Source organism: Tympanuchus pallidicinctus, unplaced genomic scaffold (genome assembly GCF_026119805.1).
Source record: "Tympanuchus pallidicinctus isolate F22 unplaced genomic scaffold, pur_lepc_1.0 scaffold4, whole genome shotgun sequence".
Lineage (NCBI taxonomy): Eukaryota > Metazoa > Chordata > Aves > Galliformes > Phasianidae > Tympanuchus > Tympanuchus pallidicinctus.
In genome coordinates this window covers 42,385,540-42,401,992 of record NW_026294758.1, presented here as the reverse complement: position 1 = coordinate 42,401,992, position 16,453 = coordinate 42,385,540, and the positions used below count along the sequence as shown (strand labels likewise).

Sequence of the window (16,453 nt, the reverse complement as noted above, 5' to 3'; positions counted from 1 at the left end):
AAGGAAAATATTCAGAGAATTGGTTGCTAGAAAGTTAGAACACTGCAGTAAAGGTGAAGTACAAAAGAAAATTACTGCAGGGAACATCAGAGCTCGTCAACTAAAAGCACTGATTATTGATGAATGAAGTGGACATTTGTACCCTCAGAGATCTATAGGAAATCTGTTGTTAGGTACTGCAAGGTGCATATATTGGCCTGGACAGAATTGCCTTCAGGTAGGAAAGTACTATGAAATTTGAATAGGCCTTTTAAAACAAAGATTTTTGCTTCAGTGGGCTTTCATGAGGGCTGTTTTTTTGTGTAACTCCAGGACATAAAATATTAACATAGAAATAATGAGCTGAAAGGAAGAATAAGGCAGGCAGTGGTTTCTTTCTTCAAGTAATTTAATTGGGTGTATTTACCATCTGTAAATTTATAAAGGATGCGCTCAGTTCCTCAGATATTTAACCGTGTGCTGGAGGTGGTTTTATTATGGAATGCTATATAGTAGCCAAAATCAACTAAGATAACTTAATTATGGCTTAAGTTTTATTAGAATCAATGTATTTGATCCCTTTAATCTAGTGAGAAAACAATCTACACTACAGAGAAAGTATTCTTGTGGTATTTCCAAGTGTAGTTGTTTAAGTAACAATGAGGAAGGTAGGTGATAAATGTCCTTGCATAGGAGGTTTAAGCAAATGACTACAAGTTTGTCTATATAAAAATAGTGAAAAGTAAATTAAACTGCAGTGCATATGCTCTGGTCTGCTTGCATCTCACCATCATAAAAGTAAATTTCAAATGTGTAGATGTGAGAAAGGACCTACCATTCTGTGCTTAAAATTAGGTTGGTAGGAATCTCTGGGAAAATAAACAAAGCACCTTTGTGCTTTGAGAAGTAGAAGCACTGGATGTTTCCCATTTATTGGTTATCTTATTTAGCTTATTGCTACCTGGAGACATCACACTGGGTGGTGGACTCGCGTTCTAGGATTTGTGACAACAACATTATCTATGCTGTACAAAATACCTGCATCTCTGTTTGTTGAACAGTTTGTTCTGCCTGTTCTGTGATTATGAAAGGCTACCAATTCAAAATTTCTGAATTGACTGATCATCTGATTGATAAAACCGATTTTAAGTTGTGTCAGCCATGATCCTGTCCTCAAAAAATTAAGCATACCGGGAAGCAGTTTAGTATTAACAGAGCTTGAAGTCTGAATTGCAGCCTTTCTTGTTCAAAGCCTTTCTTTGATTTATACATTTGTCTTTCTACTTATTCTCTTGCATTCTGGAACTCAATCAGTTAGAGATATTTTCTTTCCTTCCTGAAGAAGCAGAGTGGAGGGACCTCAACAAAAAAGACCAGGTATGCTCATCTTCAACTGAGTGTGGCTACTGGAGCTTTCTCCTTGGAAATTGTGAAGGAAGTAATGCAGAGGTATTCAAGGTCAGATCTGTTGGATAAAGGAGGCGGAAGTGAGCACCGGGTTCCCTCCTAGTCGGTGGAAGGAAAGGGCCATACCCTGTTAAAAGGGCATGCTGCATTCCCACATAGCCTTAGGTGCTTCTGTGAAGCCTGGAGATTGTTGATTGTTGAATTGTTGAAATTTAAGCTTATTGTATATGCTATGTATAGAATTTCTTCCTCTCTACCATGGTAGCACGATCGCTTCTGTACATCATATTCTCAGTTGCCACTTTCTTCCTGTGTATTGTGGAAGAAGCATTAAAGAAGGGCAGTAAAGTCTGAGCAGTAGTTCTCACTACATGCCAATATGTTGCAGTTTCTGTACAGTTCTGTAATACTCTCACATGGTTCTGTGTGAATTTTAAACTCCTCACTCTGTGGGAATAAGTACTGCCTATTAGAAATACAGGTATTTCTGTTAACGTTCTGATAATCAGTCTGTATTTAAAGCTGTGATTAAATTATTGATGTTATTTTTACCTGTAATGTTGATATTTGAGGTGGATTTCCATTCAGAGGCCTTAAAGTAGTACACCTCAAACAGAAAACAATTATTTTTTCATGTAGTAGTCCTGTATTTGTTTATCTCTCTTCATGTTATGGATTGCTTTTTTAAAATTCTCCTTAAATTGGAAAACAGTCCCAGAAGTTACCACTATTTAAATACTTAGCAGGCTACCTTATTATATAAGTAGGCATTAAATAGGAAATGTGTACTTTAGTTTTTTTATGACATTGATAATCTTAGGGAGGTTTGTGTGGAGAGTAGGGTTGTTCCAATTAAAAGGTCATCCTTTAATTTTTTGCTATTCGCTGCCTCTTCATGTGCACTTAGGATGAAGTTTCTCAGTTTGCAAAGCTGTTTACTACCCTCTGCTGGACATAAGAGAGAAGTCCATGAAAAAATGCTTTCTGCTGTAATGAATGAAATAAAAAATTTAAAAGTCTCTGACATTCCTAGAAAAGATTATATCTATTACATTGTAATAGAAAGAAAGAAGAAGAAAATTCTTAACCTCCTCCCCCTCTTTTTTTTTTTTTTTTTTTTAATATTACTCAGGTGTTCTCCCTCAATTATTCTGAACATGATCTGAATGAACATATTTCTAGTTTCTGGAGTATATTTCTAGTTTCTGGAGTAAGAATTGATGTGAATGATTAGTCTGGGAAAATTACCATTATTCTGTTGTAAAATAGCTGTTCCAGCTTGCAGCAGTACCAAATGTGGTGTATTGCTGCGTGAGCCTGGGGTCCTTCTGAACACATACTCTACCAGGGAAAAAACTGAAGTTGAAACCTTGTTATTGTTCTGTCTCTTTAGCCCAAGATTCACTAGTCAAATTCTTGATATATTTGTACTGAACTCATCAAGATCCTACTATTAATGAATGTTAATTTTGTGGAACCTGAGTCTTTTATTTTTGCCCTTTGCTCCTCTAACTCTGGAAGGATGATTTCTTGGGAAATATAGAGCAGTTTGTATATAAAAACAGTGTTTCTTGTAATGTGTCTGGCTGCCAAAAAGCTGGGTAGGAAAGCTATTTGATGAACAAGGAATGAGAGAGGAGTGTGGATTTTTATCATGAAAAACAGAATTATTGTTTTATAAATTTCAGACTCTGTCTTGTTCATGGAACTGTGGTGATACTCTATTTTCTGTTATATGTTTTTGAGGTTGCTGACTCCCAGAAAGTTGGAGCTCAAGGTCTGTCAAGGTTTTTAAGCCTTTCTCTTGAGTCTTGAAAAATGTCCCATAACTCGGTTCATTTTATTTCAGAGACTTTGAATATATTGCTATATCTGTGATACTTTGAGTGTGTTGCCATTTTAAGATCAGTCCCTTAGCTTTCAGAAGGTCTTTCTGTATTCCCCTCCTTCAAGTATATCGACCTTTCACTATGCTGCTGAACATGTAGTCTTGCATTACTTTGGCAAAGCTGCTATAATGGAAAAATGACTGGGAAGAAAACTTGAGTGATGGTCCACCTCTGTATTTACAGAAAGTGTAAGTATGTGCGATAATAAAGTACACGTAATAGTGAAGTTGTGAATGTACTAAATTTCTTACTGTATACAAGTTAGTGAATTGAGAAATTGAATCTCAGATAAAAGCAAAATTGTGAACAGACAAAACTAACTGAATTGCAGTTGTATAGATCTCGCAGGAAAGAGTTGATAAAGCTTCAAACAGTATAGGAAAGGACACATTCCACAGCCTGTTAACAGGGTCACTAGTTAAAATTTGAAGTCCTCTTTGTTTTGTCTGCCTGCACTTTCCTTTGTGTCTCGCTCATATTGAAGCCTCCACTTCATAGGGTCTCCACAATCATCTGCACTCCCTCACAGCTCATATTTAGGAATTAAAGTTACTGTGGCTGTCTTATGTGCCCTTTAAGCACTGCATTTTAGTGGCTCCAAAGTTCAGGTTATTTCAGTGACATGCTTACTAATGTAATGCACTGTACAGAGGGCCTTCCTTGTTATCATCAACATTTTATTGTGTTATTCAGGCAAAGGTTGAAGACTTCTCACTCTTAACTCACTGTCAGACTAAAGCTGAATATTCTGTAGACCTTACTAGGATTTAGTAGTCACACTTTAATCTTGTCTGTGCGTGTATAAAGTGACAGTGTTGATGACTGGGCTTTTCAGGATTTTATGAACTGTGGAGAATAAGACCCAAAAGAGATACTCTTTTCCTCTCAAAGTGCTGTAGGAAGGGAGAGCAATTAAGATGGGTTTGCCAACTGCAAATCAGTTGGGGTAGATTTGCACTTTATCTAAAGGCAACCAAACTATAGCTGTATAACAATCCTATTGGTTTTGACTTTTTTCCTAGAGACAAGCATATGGATTATTTTATAGCCTCCAAATCAGTGTTAAACAGGTCAAATATGACTCCTGTCAATGAGATATGTTACTCTTCATTTATAGGACTTCATTATAGGAAATATTGATAGTGTAGACTGCATTCCATAAAGCTGAAAGAACATTTACCTCAGTGGTTAAAAATTGCTTGTAGTTGAGTACTTTTATAGTTAATAATAAGTTGTTTATTATCTGGACAGGAGATGGCTCCACCTTACCATGATCAAGAGGCACCAGTATTTCTAACAGTTGATGGAAGTGGTCAGCATATTTTCCAAAGATGTACTTAAACCTGACTTCTTAATTTGAGTTAGGATTTGTTGGGAAATGCTTTTAAGTTGGAAAAAGTGAGATCTTAATCTGAATGTGGAAGTACATAAATGGAGCGATGATTCTGATCTGATGTGTGTTCTCTTCCCTGAAAACTGTATCCTGGCTGAGCATTGCATGTAAGAGGTTGTGTACTTAAAGCCATAGAAGTGTATAAATATCCTAATAATCTTTGTACTCTAAAAATCTTGCAGAAGTTACCAAAATAGAAGCAGAGGAGGGAAAAAGGACTTACACTACCACATTTGAAGTTGATAATTGTTGGAAATGTACTTTTTTTTCTCTTCTTTATTGTTTGCTGAAGGTTTTGTTCAATTAAGTAGCTGTGGCATTGCACATATACAGGATATTGGGCAGTACATTCTGAAGGAGAAATTCAGTTTCACACATACTGAGTACTTACAGTAAGGATGAGGAGCTGAGAAACATGGAAGCCATACAGACACTTTGGAAAATAGTACTGCAAACTGTTGATGTTTGGAAATGCAAAATTGTTGTTGTTGGAATGTTTTGGAATGGAAATTCCATGAGTTCTGTAGTACCGTACTTGTCTGTCTTCAGATATGCTGCACGTCAGGTGAAAACAGACGTGATAGGTGAGCTCTGTCACTACTAAATATTACTGAGTAACCAATGTTACCAGTGTTGCATAAGAAAAAAAGCTTCAGAGAACCCACTTATTTCAGTCCAATCCTAGCAATATATTACTAAAAAGAAATAGTCCACGCTAAAATGAAAAATATTCCTGTTTAACGATCAACTAAAAAACCGCAATCTGGATATCTGAGATCCGCAAGCTTTTTCTAGAATTTGTTTTCATGCATCTGCTTGGTATACAGGCATTTTGTAAAGTTTTTGAATACAAAGGGAGACTGACTGTTATCTTTTGCATGACTCAAATGAGGTTTCCATCTTTCTGTCTTTCAGAAAGGTATGTGGAACTCCTCTCTTCATCCCAGTTTGTGTTCTGGAGTTTTTAATGTAGTGTTACAGATTAGACTCATCCCTGACATTTCTTTCTCCCACAGAGTACACTGTAGATCATTATCTCTGCTACAAAATGACAACAGTATGCGTTACGGAGTGAAGTGCTTATAAGGATTAGCAGAGCCTATGTGAGACATCACAAGGAAAATAAACATTTATATGAAGTGTTTGAAGTTTTTTAAATTTTTCCTCTTTAGTCTCAGTTTGGAATCCAGATCTCATTTCTGTGGCTGATGTATACTTAGATGAACAGCAATCCCAGATAGTGTTCTAACTGAAATGTGATATTTGATGAATCTTTCTGTTGTTTATCCAGGCTTATATGCTAATTTCTGATTAAATACCTCTTGCAGTTTTTGGTTTTCCCACAAATTTTCTTCTGACTTACTGACATCTCACTTTGTTTAAATTTACTAAATATATGGAATTGTAGAATATCCCAAGTTGGAAGGAACTCACAATGATCATCAAGTCCAAATCCTGGCTTGACACACAACTACCTAAGAAAACAAACTGTATGTCTGAGAGCATTTTCCAAAAGTTTCTTGAACTCTGTCAGGCTCATTGCTGTGGCCACTGTCCTGAGGAGCCTATTCCAGTGCCTGACCACTGTCTTGGTGAAGAACCTTTCCCTAACTCCCGTCCTGACCCTTCCCTGACAGCTCCATGCAGCTCCCCCAGATCCTGTCTCTGTCACCAGAAAGCAGAGGTCAGTGCTGCCCTTCCCCTCCCCTTGTAAAGAGCTGTTGGCTATGATGAGGTTCCCACTTAGTCTCCTCTAGGCTGAACAAACTAAGGGATCTCAGCTGCTCCTCATACATCTTGCTCTCAAGACCCTCTGCCATCCTTGTAGCTCTCCTTTCAACACCCCATAATAGTTATGTCATTGAATAGTTTGGGTGGGAAGGGGCTCTGAAAATTATCTCATTGCAACCCCCTTGCCACAGGCAGGCACACCTCTTTTCAGGCCCCATATGGTGAACCAGAAGCTGCAGTGACCAAATAAAAGAACCCTAGAAACAGAATATTCAGAAACAGGAGGACATCTTCATTACATCCCCAGTTTACTGGTGTATTTTTTCTGTAAGCTCTTAAGTTTCCGAAATTATTTTGTGCAAGAGAGTTGCTTATACTGGTAAACTAAGGTTGAAGTCTACTTGAAGAATTTTTCAAGACATGAAGACATTGTAGTTCAAATACCATCTTTGGCTACTAGCAGTCCAAGAAAGTAGTAGTAGGTTTTGCCTGGTCCCTGATCGTGACTAATGTTGAAAGAAAATACAGACTTGTTCTCTCTTTAGGTCTGTGTTTTCTGAAGTTTCAGCAAGCTAATTTAAACAAGGCTTTAAAAATTGAAGTTGTAAGAAATTATTGGTATGAGTCAGGACTTTAAAAAGTCAAACAGAAGATGAACTTCAAAAACAAGAAGAGAATTTGAGGTTCCTAACCTTGCAAATCAAATACTAGTTTTCCTGGTTCTTCCTGTTGTAGGCATGCTAGTTCTACAGGTTAGTTCTTCAGTAACTTGTAAGAACTGAAGCAGATTAACCATCTGCAAACATGTCCTTTTAAATGGAACTGCTCTCAGACAGCAGAAGAGTGATGTGTTGCCACTTCTTACTTCTTTCAGAATTTTTTAGAAATGAATTTCTGTATTTCTGGCCGTTGAAGTTTCCTCTGGACCATGCCTTTTGCCCTTGCAGTTAAGTGTCCATCATGTCAGCTTTACGTGTGATCTAGTTTTCAAGTTCTATGTTAGGAACTACATATAGAATCTGTTCTGGAGAATAAGATTGGTCCATTTTCTTCCATTCTTTCAGGTACTCTCAATCAAGCTGTTACTTACTCTATTATTATTTATCTATCAGGACTGTCTCTTTGTTCCCCAGGGTACTCGTTTGCAGAAATAAATCAATGATTGTGGTGTCTTTTAACAAGCAGAAAGTTATTTTCTTGCTTCATTCGAAGGCAGAATGAGATGAAGGCAGAGAACAGAGTTCTCAGAAAATCTGACATTAGTAGTCAAATGAGCTTATGAATTAGTAATTAAAACCTTGCAGTCACTTTTTTCAGTTATTTTTATTCTAGTGTTCAGTATAAAAATAGGTGCTTGTACAAGCTAGCCAAAGATGGAAGGTAATTTTTGCACTTGAGTCTATATTGCGAAATGCTCCTGTTGAAGTTCTCAGGTTTTTTTTTAAGCTGTTGTAGTTCTAAATGCATAACTTGTGATAAGTACCTTCTTCACCTTTCACTTTACTCTTCCAATCAAGCTTAAATAAAGCTCTATTAAAGCTGACTACTACTACTACTACAAAAAAAAACCACAACCATGAAATCCATCTTAACATTTTTTGTTCGTGGACTACTTTTACTAGGCTGGCAAGGCAGTATTTGTTTGTAAAACCATCCTTTTGGAAGCTGTTGATCTGTTGAAGGATGCTAAGGAGGTCGTTACAAAATGATCCAGGTGATAGTTTGTTAATTTTGCATTAAAGCTGATATTTGGAAGGAATAAGACTTTAAGACTAAATCAGTACTTAAAATTTTGAGGATAGTCTTAGAAATATGGAAGTATAGGAGGAGAGTTTGTGCAGGATTTTTTCTTTGATTATGTTAAACATAAGACTTCTGAGAAAGAGTTCAGGCCTTCTGACATATCTTACTGTAGAGTAGGTTTGGTAAGCTCTGTGCTTTTTCTGCTTTTCTCTTTGGTATGCTTCTGACAAACATCTGCATTGAAAATTTTTCCTTTTTTTGTTTGTGTATGTGAGAGAGAGATTATACAAACGAGCATTACATTTATTGTCAAGAACCTTTGTTCTAACATCTGTTAAAGTTTCTTCTCTTAAATGCTTGCAACCAAGATGCAGTCTCACTGATTTTACATTTCCAAAATCAAGAATTTTGATTGTATTTATGCAAACTGAAATGCGCTTATGTTAAAAAAACCCTGTTGCTATCCCAAAAAACTAAGTAAGGAAGTAGCCTGTCTTTTTAACATCTTGTGGCCAATCCAGATTTTAGAACAGATTTCTAGCATAGTCATTGGCATTCTTTAAATGTTGGAAGAATGGACAGTCAAATTCAGACAATCCCATGTTGTTTAAACTGTGCTTGCATATACAGATACTCTGTTCTGTAATGCATTGTGACTGATTTGATTAGTCAGGATATTCGTTAAAATATTGTACACTTCCTGACATTTTTCTAGACAAAACCAGCAGAATAGTTAGAAGTCAATACAAATACTGTTTTAGCTCTTTGAAACAGTATTCTTAAAGTTCTTTGGCATAGTGAATCTCATTGATTTAGGCCTGCTAAGCAGTGTATTCTTGGCATTTTAATTGGAAATTGCATGCTAAAAACAGTATGTATTTATGGAATTCTCAGTCTTCTCAATACTTTGTCATCTCATTACTAAATTTATAGATACTCTATTGTTATTTCATTGTTTTCTGGAAGATGTAGGCTGGAGTTGTGTTGCCTCAGGTTACAACCTTGGTAAAAGCAAATACTATGGTAATCAATAGGAAATTTGAGCTCAGTCTTTTCACTTTTTGATTCCAGCCACAGTTTTTTTAGTTCTAAAACAGTGCAGTGATAACATAATGCTAAATCAATTTACTTAACAGAATAGAAAATCATGTAATATTTTAGCTCTGCAAAAATTATTTTGATAAGTGTTTCTTAGATCATTTCTTGGATAATCATAGTTTCCTGTGCAAGTCAGATATACTGGAGTGGTATTCAGAATCCTAAAATACTGAGTTATAAGAATCTGTGTGTTATGTTTACGATCTGTCTGAACTTAAATTTCTTCAAAATGTACTTCTAGGCAGCAACAGACAGAATAAAGCAATTGGAAGAAAGCATTGAAGAAGAAAGAGCAGCACATTTGAAATCTAAATTCAATTTGGAAATCACCCAGGTAAACTTTTTGTTAAATATTTTGTGGAGCTTTATATCAAACGAGTTCCTGAAGTTATAAAGTTGCAGTCTTCTAGATGCTTCAGTAAGAACACTGGATATTTTTATTTTTTATTTTTATTTTTTCTTGCATTTAAATTTCAAAACTATAATACATAAAGATCAGGAAAATACCTGTTTCCCAGGGAATATTCTTTTCAATTTTTAAAAAATATTAATAATTTATTCAGATTTGTAAGAATAAGAGTGTAACTTCTCCTAGTATTTATATAGTGTAGGAAAAAGAAATATTTAATTAGAGCTAAACACCATGGTACCATATAAATATCCTGTCCTATGTCTTTTGACTAGAAATTTACTAGGACTATTTGGATATGCAGTATATGCATCTGACTTCTATAGGAATGAGTACTGAATAAATGCACACTGAAACTGCTGTTTCAAATATTGTTCAAAGTAGATTTCACCTTCAAACAACATTACAGTATCAGCAACTACCAGTAAAGGTTAATTATATGAGAAAACGTAATATATATACTTGAATATTAAATCTTTGCATTTTTAGTAATGGATATCTATATGACTGAGAAGAGCTGTGAAATACTGGCATTTTAGGAAGCAGTAGGGAAAGATCTCAGATTTGTCCCAGAGGAGCTTGAGACAGCTCTTTGAAGAAGGTAGCAAGGCTGGTAGACCAGCTGAAGTTCCTCAACACCAATGCATGCAGCATGAGCATAAGCTGAAGGAGTTGGAAACCATAGTGCAGTTAGAACAATATGATTACCATCACATTTTCATGATAGCAGTTAATAATTGCACAACTGGAGTAAGACAGTTAAGATCTGCAATCTGTTCAAAAGAGATGAGCAGGGAAGGATGGGTAGGGATGTTGCCTCTGAAAAATAGTCATAATCAGGTTGAAAGCTTGTGAGTAGAAAAAATAAATAAAAAAAAGTCAGGGATCAGACCAATAAACACCTTGTGGTTGCAGTTTACTGCAGGCCGCTGTAAACAAAGTCTGCAACAACCTGTTGAATGTGAATGTGTATAAGGCTATGGAACCTTACAACACCGTGTATTCAATGAATATATGGATGCTATAATTAAGAAATATACAGGAAAGTTAGGCTAAAGAGGTTATCGTGCTAAAGAAGAACAGATGCAAAGCTTACCCTTGTCCTGAGATCAGTGAGAAGACTCTAAGAGGAGCAGTCTCTAAGTGAGATCCTTCCTCAGTGCTAGTCAGTTCTTAAATGGAGTCTAGGAGAGGTGGAGCCAGGCTCCCCCCCTTCCAGTAGCACAGGAGAATTGTCTTCACCTGTGCTCCCAGAGCTGACTCATTGCTCGCCTCAGGTTGTCAGTCAGAGGTTCAGGCTGTGATTCAGCAGTTCCCATATGGACACACATCTCAGTTCCTGAAAGAGCTATCTTACGTGGTTGCAAAGCAAGTCTTCACTATCTTTGAGAAGTCATGGCTGTCAGGTGAAGTCCCCAAAGAGAAGTGGGAAATGAAGACCTTCGTCTACTTCATCATATTCAGTGGAACTGAGAGGGCAGTGTTCCATAAAATTAGAGACTTTTATAAATAAGCAGCTGGTACAGTTTTCTTCTCTTTTTGAATATGTGGGCTTTTCAAGTATGGTTTCCTCATAGCAAAAGTAATAGTTGTAGTCTTTGCAACCATGTATCAAACTTAAACAATAGAATTCCCCTGAAAAACTGCCTAAAACCTAAAAGGTGAAAAAGTCATACACCCCTAAGAACATTATAAGTCATTTTTTTCAACTTACTGTTTATCTCTGAACTAGTTATACATTTCTGCATATATTCAATGCTTTTTCTCAAAATGCAGTAAGACAGATTTAATGGAATATAATTGTCCTTAAAGCAGAAAATGGAACAGCGTTAAATACCATGATACTTTTTTCTAACTTGCTTTCATTGTTTTCTGATCACTTGGTAGATGAGAATTCGAGAACTTGAAGGAGCTTTACAAATGGAAAAAGTCAGCCAGGCAGAAGCTCTTTCAGACTTAGAGATGATCAGGAAGGAATTCAAAGAGGTAGAAAATGCGTATGAGAGAGAAAAACAGAAAGCCCAAGAGAACTTGGAAAAAGTCAATAGGTAAGTTACCTTTTATATCCACTGAAAATTGGCTGTAGGAAGCTGGAATAGCACTAACAGTTCTATAGTTTCCTATCAGTAGAAAACAGTACCATCCTACACTCCTTGTCAAACCTAAAAAAGGCTTCAAACCTGGTGTTCCATTAATAACAAGGCCATACTAGTAAGCATACATGTTAGGGGAAGGTGGAGGTTATTATGTAGGTTATTTGTCTAAGCAAAATACTGAAAATGATAGTTATGATAGGGTCTTGTAGCATTTGGGAGAAGTGTAGAAAAACGTACACAGTGTGTTTAGAAGTATTTTTTTCTTTATACAAATACAATGTTATGATGAGAAGTTTTCATGGAAGTAGGTGGATCTTCAAGATTTCTATCTAGGAATTGTTTATTATTTCTGCTAAATAATCTTCATTTTCTGCTTTTGAATAAACCTGGAAAGTTTTGACTTGGTAAGAATAGGACAGGAAAAGGTGTAAAGTAGACAAAATTAACTGGAATTCCTTTCCCGCTTGGTACATTCTGCTTTGTCTGTGGTAACAGATGGTTCTTGGAAGAATGGCTGTGTTATACTTACCATGCAGATAGAAGGATGCACAGTACTGTGTCTTCTTCCTTGGCTGAATCAAGTATATCTTGGGATAAGAAAACATAAGAAGAATGGTTAAAAGACAGACAGACAGAAAGACAGGTAGCTAAGCAGTAAGTAAAATAAAGGATAGATTTAGAGAAGGAAGAGGTTTGGAAGAACTTAAGTTGATGGATTACCGTGGTGTTTTGGGTAGAGAATTCTGTGGACTTTAGAGCACTGAATTCGGCCTTTCTTATATACGTAGTTTCAGAGATGTTTTTAGTAACATATTTGAAACATCTGCTGTGTTATTAACACAATGGAACTCTTCACCAAAGTTAGGCCAAAAGAAGTCTGAAAGTGAGATTGTGCATTTAGGTAAACAAAAGCCATATTAAAAAAAAAAAAGAAGAAAAAAGAAAAAGAAAAAACCCAAACTTTTTCTTCAAAGAAAAGAAAATAATTTTCATGTAAAAATGGTGAGAATACATGAAATACATTATGATAGTAATCCAGTGTCATTATTCAGGAATATTGCAGTTTAAACAGCTGGGAAGCTGACAGGGTATATTTTGAGATTTTTAATTAACTGTAAGCTTGTCCTGCCTTATTGTTTTGCTCTAAACATGCATTCTATGTTAGCAGTGTATTTGGCATTAAGGTAATACCAAGTTCTTTGCATTTTCTTGAAGTGAAGAAGGCCTGTGCCAGCAATATGACTTTTTAAAAATAAATTTTAAAAATCTACTTCATATTCAAAGCAGCTTTGCTTGAAGTCTGTTGGATCAGGAGCTGTTTTGATCCAACTTCTGACCTGCAATGCATGTGTTCATCATGTATGTAAGTTCTAATTTCTTGTCTTGTGCAGAATTTTTTTCCCCCAGTAGGTTTCCATGTTCAGTTGGTGAAGAAAATACAGAAAATTCATGTTTTTGGAGATGAATTCACAGATAAAATCTTTTCCTTCCCTGCTAATTCCTGGACAGTTTCTTCCTTCCAAAGTCCAGTTCTCGGCCCCTCAGATGAAGGACAGGAAACTGCTTGAGAGAGTCCAGTGCAGTGCTACAAAGATGATTAAAGGAGACGAGGAGAGGCTGAGGAAGCTGGGTCTCTTTAGCTTGTTCACATTAATATTTGTAAATATGGAAAGAGTGAGTGTAGTGAAGGGGATGCCACTCTTCTCAATGACATCCAATGACAGGACAAGGGGCAGTGGGTGCAAGTTGGAACATGGGAGGCTCCACATAATATGAGAAACAGCTTCTTCACAATAAGGATAACAGAACACTGGAGCAGACTGCACAGAGCGACTGTGGGGTGTCCTTCTCTGGAGATATTCAGAACCCACCTGAATGCATTCCTGTGTGGTCTCATCTAGGCGTTCCTGCTCCGGCAAGGGGATTGGACTAGATGATCTTCGCAGGTGCCTTCCAATCCCTGACATTCTGTGGTTCTGTGTGATTCCGAAGCTGACTATTCCAAGGTCCATCCCTGTATTTGAGGCTAGACCAGCTAAATTCAGCATCATCAAATGAAATACGGGGCTTTGAGTTTTCTTAGCTAATGTCTATTAAGCTGAAGTCGTTTTCAGTCTAGAAAATCTTTTCCTGTTTTCAATAGGGCCACATACCATAACTTTCTGTAATCAGTCAAGGAGCCATTAGCCTTCCAGCAATCTTTAGGTACAATTTATTATTCCTCCTAGAAATGTCAGGAATTACTCCCCTATTGTTTCTATCCAAGCTCAAAAACTTGCCTTTGTACTATATGAGCAGCTCATGTCTGCATGAGAAAATACTAACCTCTCTGTGAAAGTTGGTAGTTTTAATAAAGGCTTAAGAAACAGAAACTGCCTATTCTTAGAGTACAGTCTCTCTGAACTCTTAGTCTGTAAAGGTAGGTCAAAATTTACCTCAATTGGACTATCAGTATGCTCAGTTCCTTTTAGATACTTGCATGTAATGGGCATGAATGTCTCTTCAGTCTACCCTGCTTTTTTTATGTGTTGAAGCATACAATTATCAGTTATACTGGTGAGTATCAGTGATTACTTTCACTGGATCCCTTCAGATAGAATAGAAGAACCTTTGATCTACTTACCTTTGAAGGGTGTGGTCCTTGAATTTAAGATGAGGAGCTTTTCATTTTCTTTTAAGCCACGATTTGGCATCCTAACATATTTTTGCTTTGCCTGGAGGGGTCCTCCAGGATTGTCTTTCAGTCTTTGGAAATTGTTGGGGACTTTCATTTATTGTGCTAGAATACTTGTATGTCTTTTTAGCTGGATTTGATGTGGGATAAGTGGAAGCTATACAAAGCTGTGAGAACTGATTTTCTGAGAAAAAGATCAGTGCTGATTCCAAGCATACAGACTTTTCTGGGTTGCATAATTTATTAATTAGCTCTGAACCCAGTAGCACTATGTAAATTGTAAGTAAGAAGAGATCTGGTTCTTCATGTTAATTTACTTTTCTTGAAGAGTGAGGACATGATGTAGAATAAATTGGAACTTCTCTTACTGTGCTTCTGAAAGCTATAAGAATAGGAGTGACATTCGATAACTGAAAGGCAAATTCTTTAGGAATAAAAAGTAAACATCTACATCTAAGAGAAAAAGAATATGTCAGCTGGGCTGGAGCAGAAAGACATAGGCATTAGGAGGAATGATAAAGTATTCCTTCAGCTAAACGGTATGTTTTGTCTTTATATGTGGGTTAAATCTGTAAGACTTATTTAATTCAAAGCCAGGAAGTGACAATATTGATTTAAAAACTGAGAAAAGTTAGAGCCCTTTGGGTTACTAGCAGTTCTAATGAAAGAATAATGAAAAGAGAAAATAAAATGAAGACAGACACTGGATGTTGCCACTGTTAAAAATGATGCCATAGAATAATTTAAGCTGGAAGGTATTGTAGAAGATCTTTAATTCAACATTCTACTTGTGCCAGAGTCAGCTTTGAGATCAGATTACTCAGGGCTTTGTCCAGTAGATCTTCAAGATCCCCAAGAATGATGACTGCACAAGCTTTCTGGGAGCCTCATCTTCTTATTGACTGTCATGGTGGAAGAAAGCTTCTCATAGTCTGAATCTTTCCCGATTCAGTTTGTGACCGTTCTCTCTTGTCCTATACTTTGTTGTGAAGAGGCTGGCTCAGTCTCCTTGGTGACCTAAAGGTACTGCGGGGTCTGTTATTCACCCTTCTCCAAGCTGAACATACCAAGTTTCTTAATGTCATATGGCCTGTACTCCAGCCCCTGACCATTCTGGTGATATTCTCATGAGCTCACTCTAGTTTTGTTGTTATTAGTATTGTACTATAATGTCATGCTAATAATTTATACAATCATAGAATCATTAAGGTTGGAAGAGACCTCTAAGATCATCAGGTCCATCCTTCAACTCATCAGTATCATGTCCGCTAAGCCATGTCCCCACCTCTACACGTTTCTTGAATGTCTAGAGGGATGATCACAGAATCACAGAATCACCTGGGTTGGAAGGGACCTCAAGGATCATGTAGTTCCAACCCCCCTGCCTAGCAGGGCCACCAAACGTACACATTCAGATCAGGTTGCCCAGGACCCCGTCCAACCTGGCCTTGAACACGTCCAAGGACGGGGCATCCACAACCTCCCTGGGCAGCCCGTTCCAGGGCCTAACTACTCTCCTTGTGAAGAACTTCCCCCTAACATCCAACCTAAATCTTCCCTCCTTCAACTTGGATCCATTTCCCCTAGTCCTGCTGTTGTCAGCCCTTCTGAAGAGTTTACTCCCCTCCTGGGTGTAGGTTCCCTTCAGGTATTGATAGGCTGCAATGAGGTCACCCCGCAGCCTTCTCTTCTCCAGGCTGAACAAGCCCAACTCCCTCAGCCTGTCCTCATAGGGGAGGTGCTCCAGACCCTTGATCATCTTAGTCGCCCTCCTCTGGACCCTTTCCAAAATCTCACTGTCTTTCTTGTACTGAGGGCTCCACACCTGGACACAGTACTCCAGATGGGGCCTCACAAGAGCCGAGTAGAGAGGGACCATCACCTCCCTGTCCCTGCTGACCACCCCTCTCCTGATGGAGCCCAGGATCCCATTTGCCTTTCGAGCTGCCAGAGCGCACTGCTGGCTCGTGTTAAGTCTCTCGTCCATAATGATGACTGCACCACTTCCCTGTGCAGCCTGTTTCCATACCTCAC

The 16,453-nt window shown here is 37.4% G+C and overlaps 1 protein-coding gene across 8 annotated transcripts in view; it reads left to right on the top strand.

Annotated features, from left to right (window-relative positions):
* Positions 1 to 16,453, top strand: part of CCDC171 (coiled-coil domain containing 171) — a 142,988-nt gene that overhangs the window by 22,009 nt on the left and 104,526 nt on the right. For all 8 annotated transcript variants that reach the window (XM_052701112.1, XM_052701111.1, XM_052701110.1 and 5 more), the window contains 2 exons: positions 9,482 to 9,574; positions 11,537 to 11,697. In XM_052701112.1, coding sequence (XP_052557072.1) covers positions 9,482 to 9,574; positions 11,537 to 11,697 — 254 coding nt within the window. The remainder of the gene's footprint in view (positions 1 to 9,481; positions 9,575 to 11,536; positions 11,698 to 16,453) is intronic.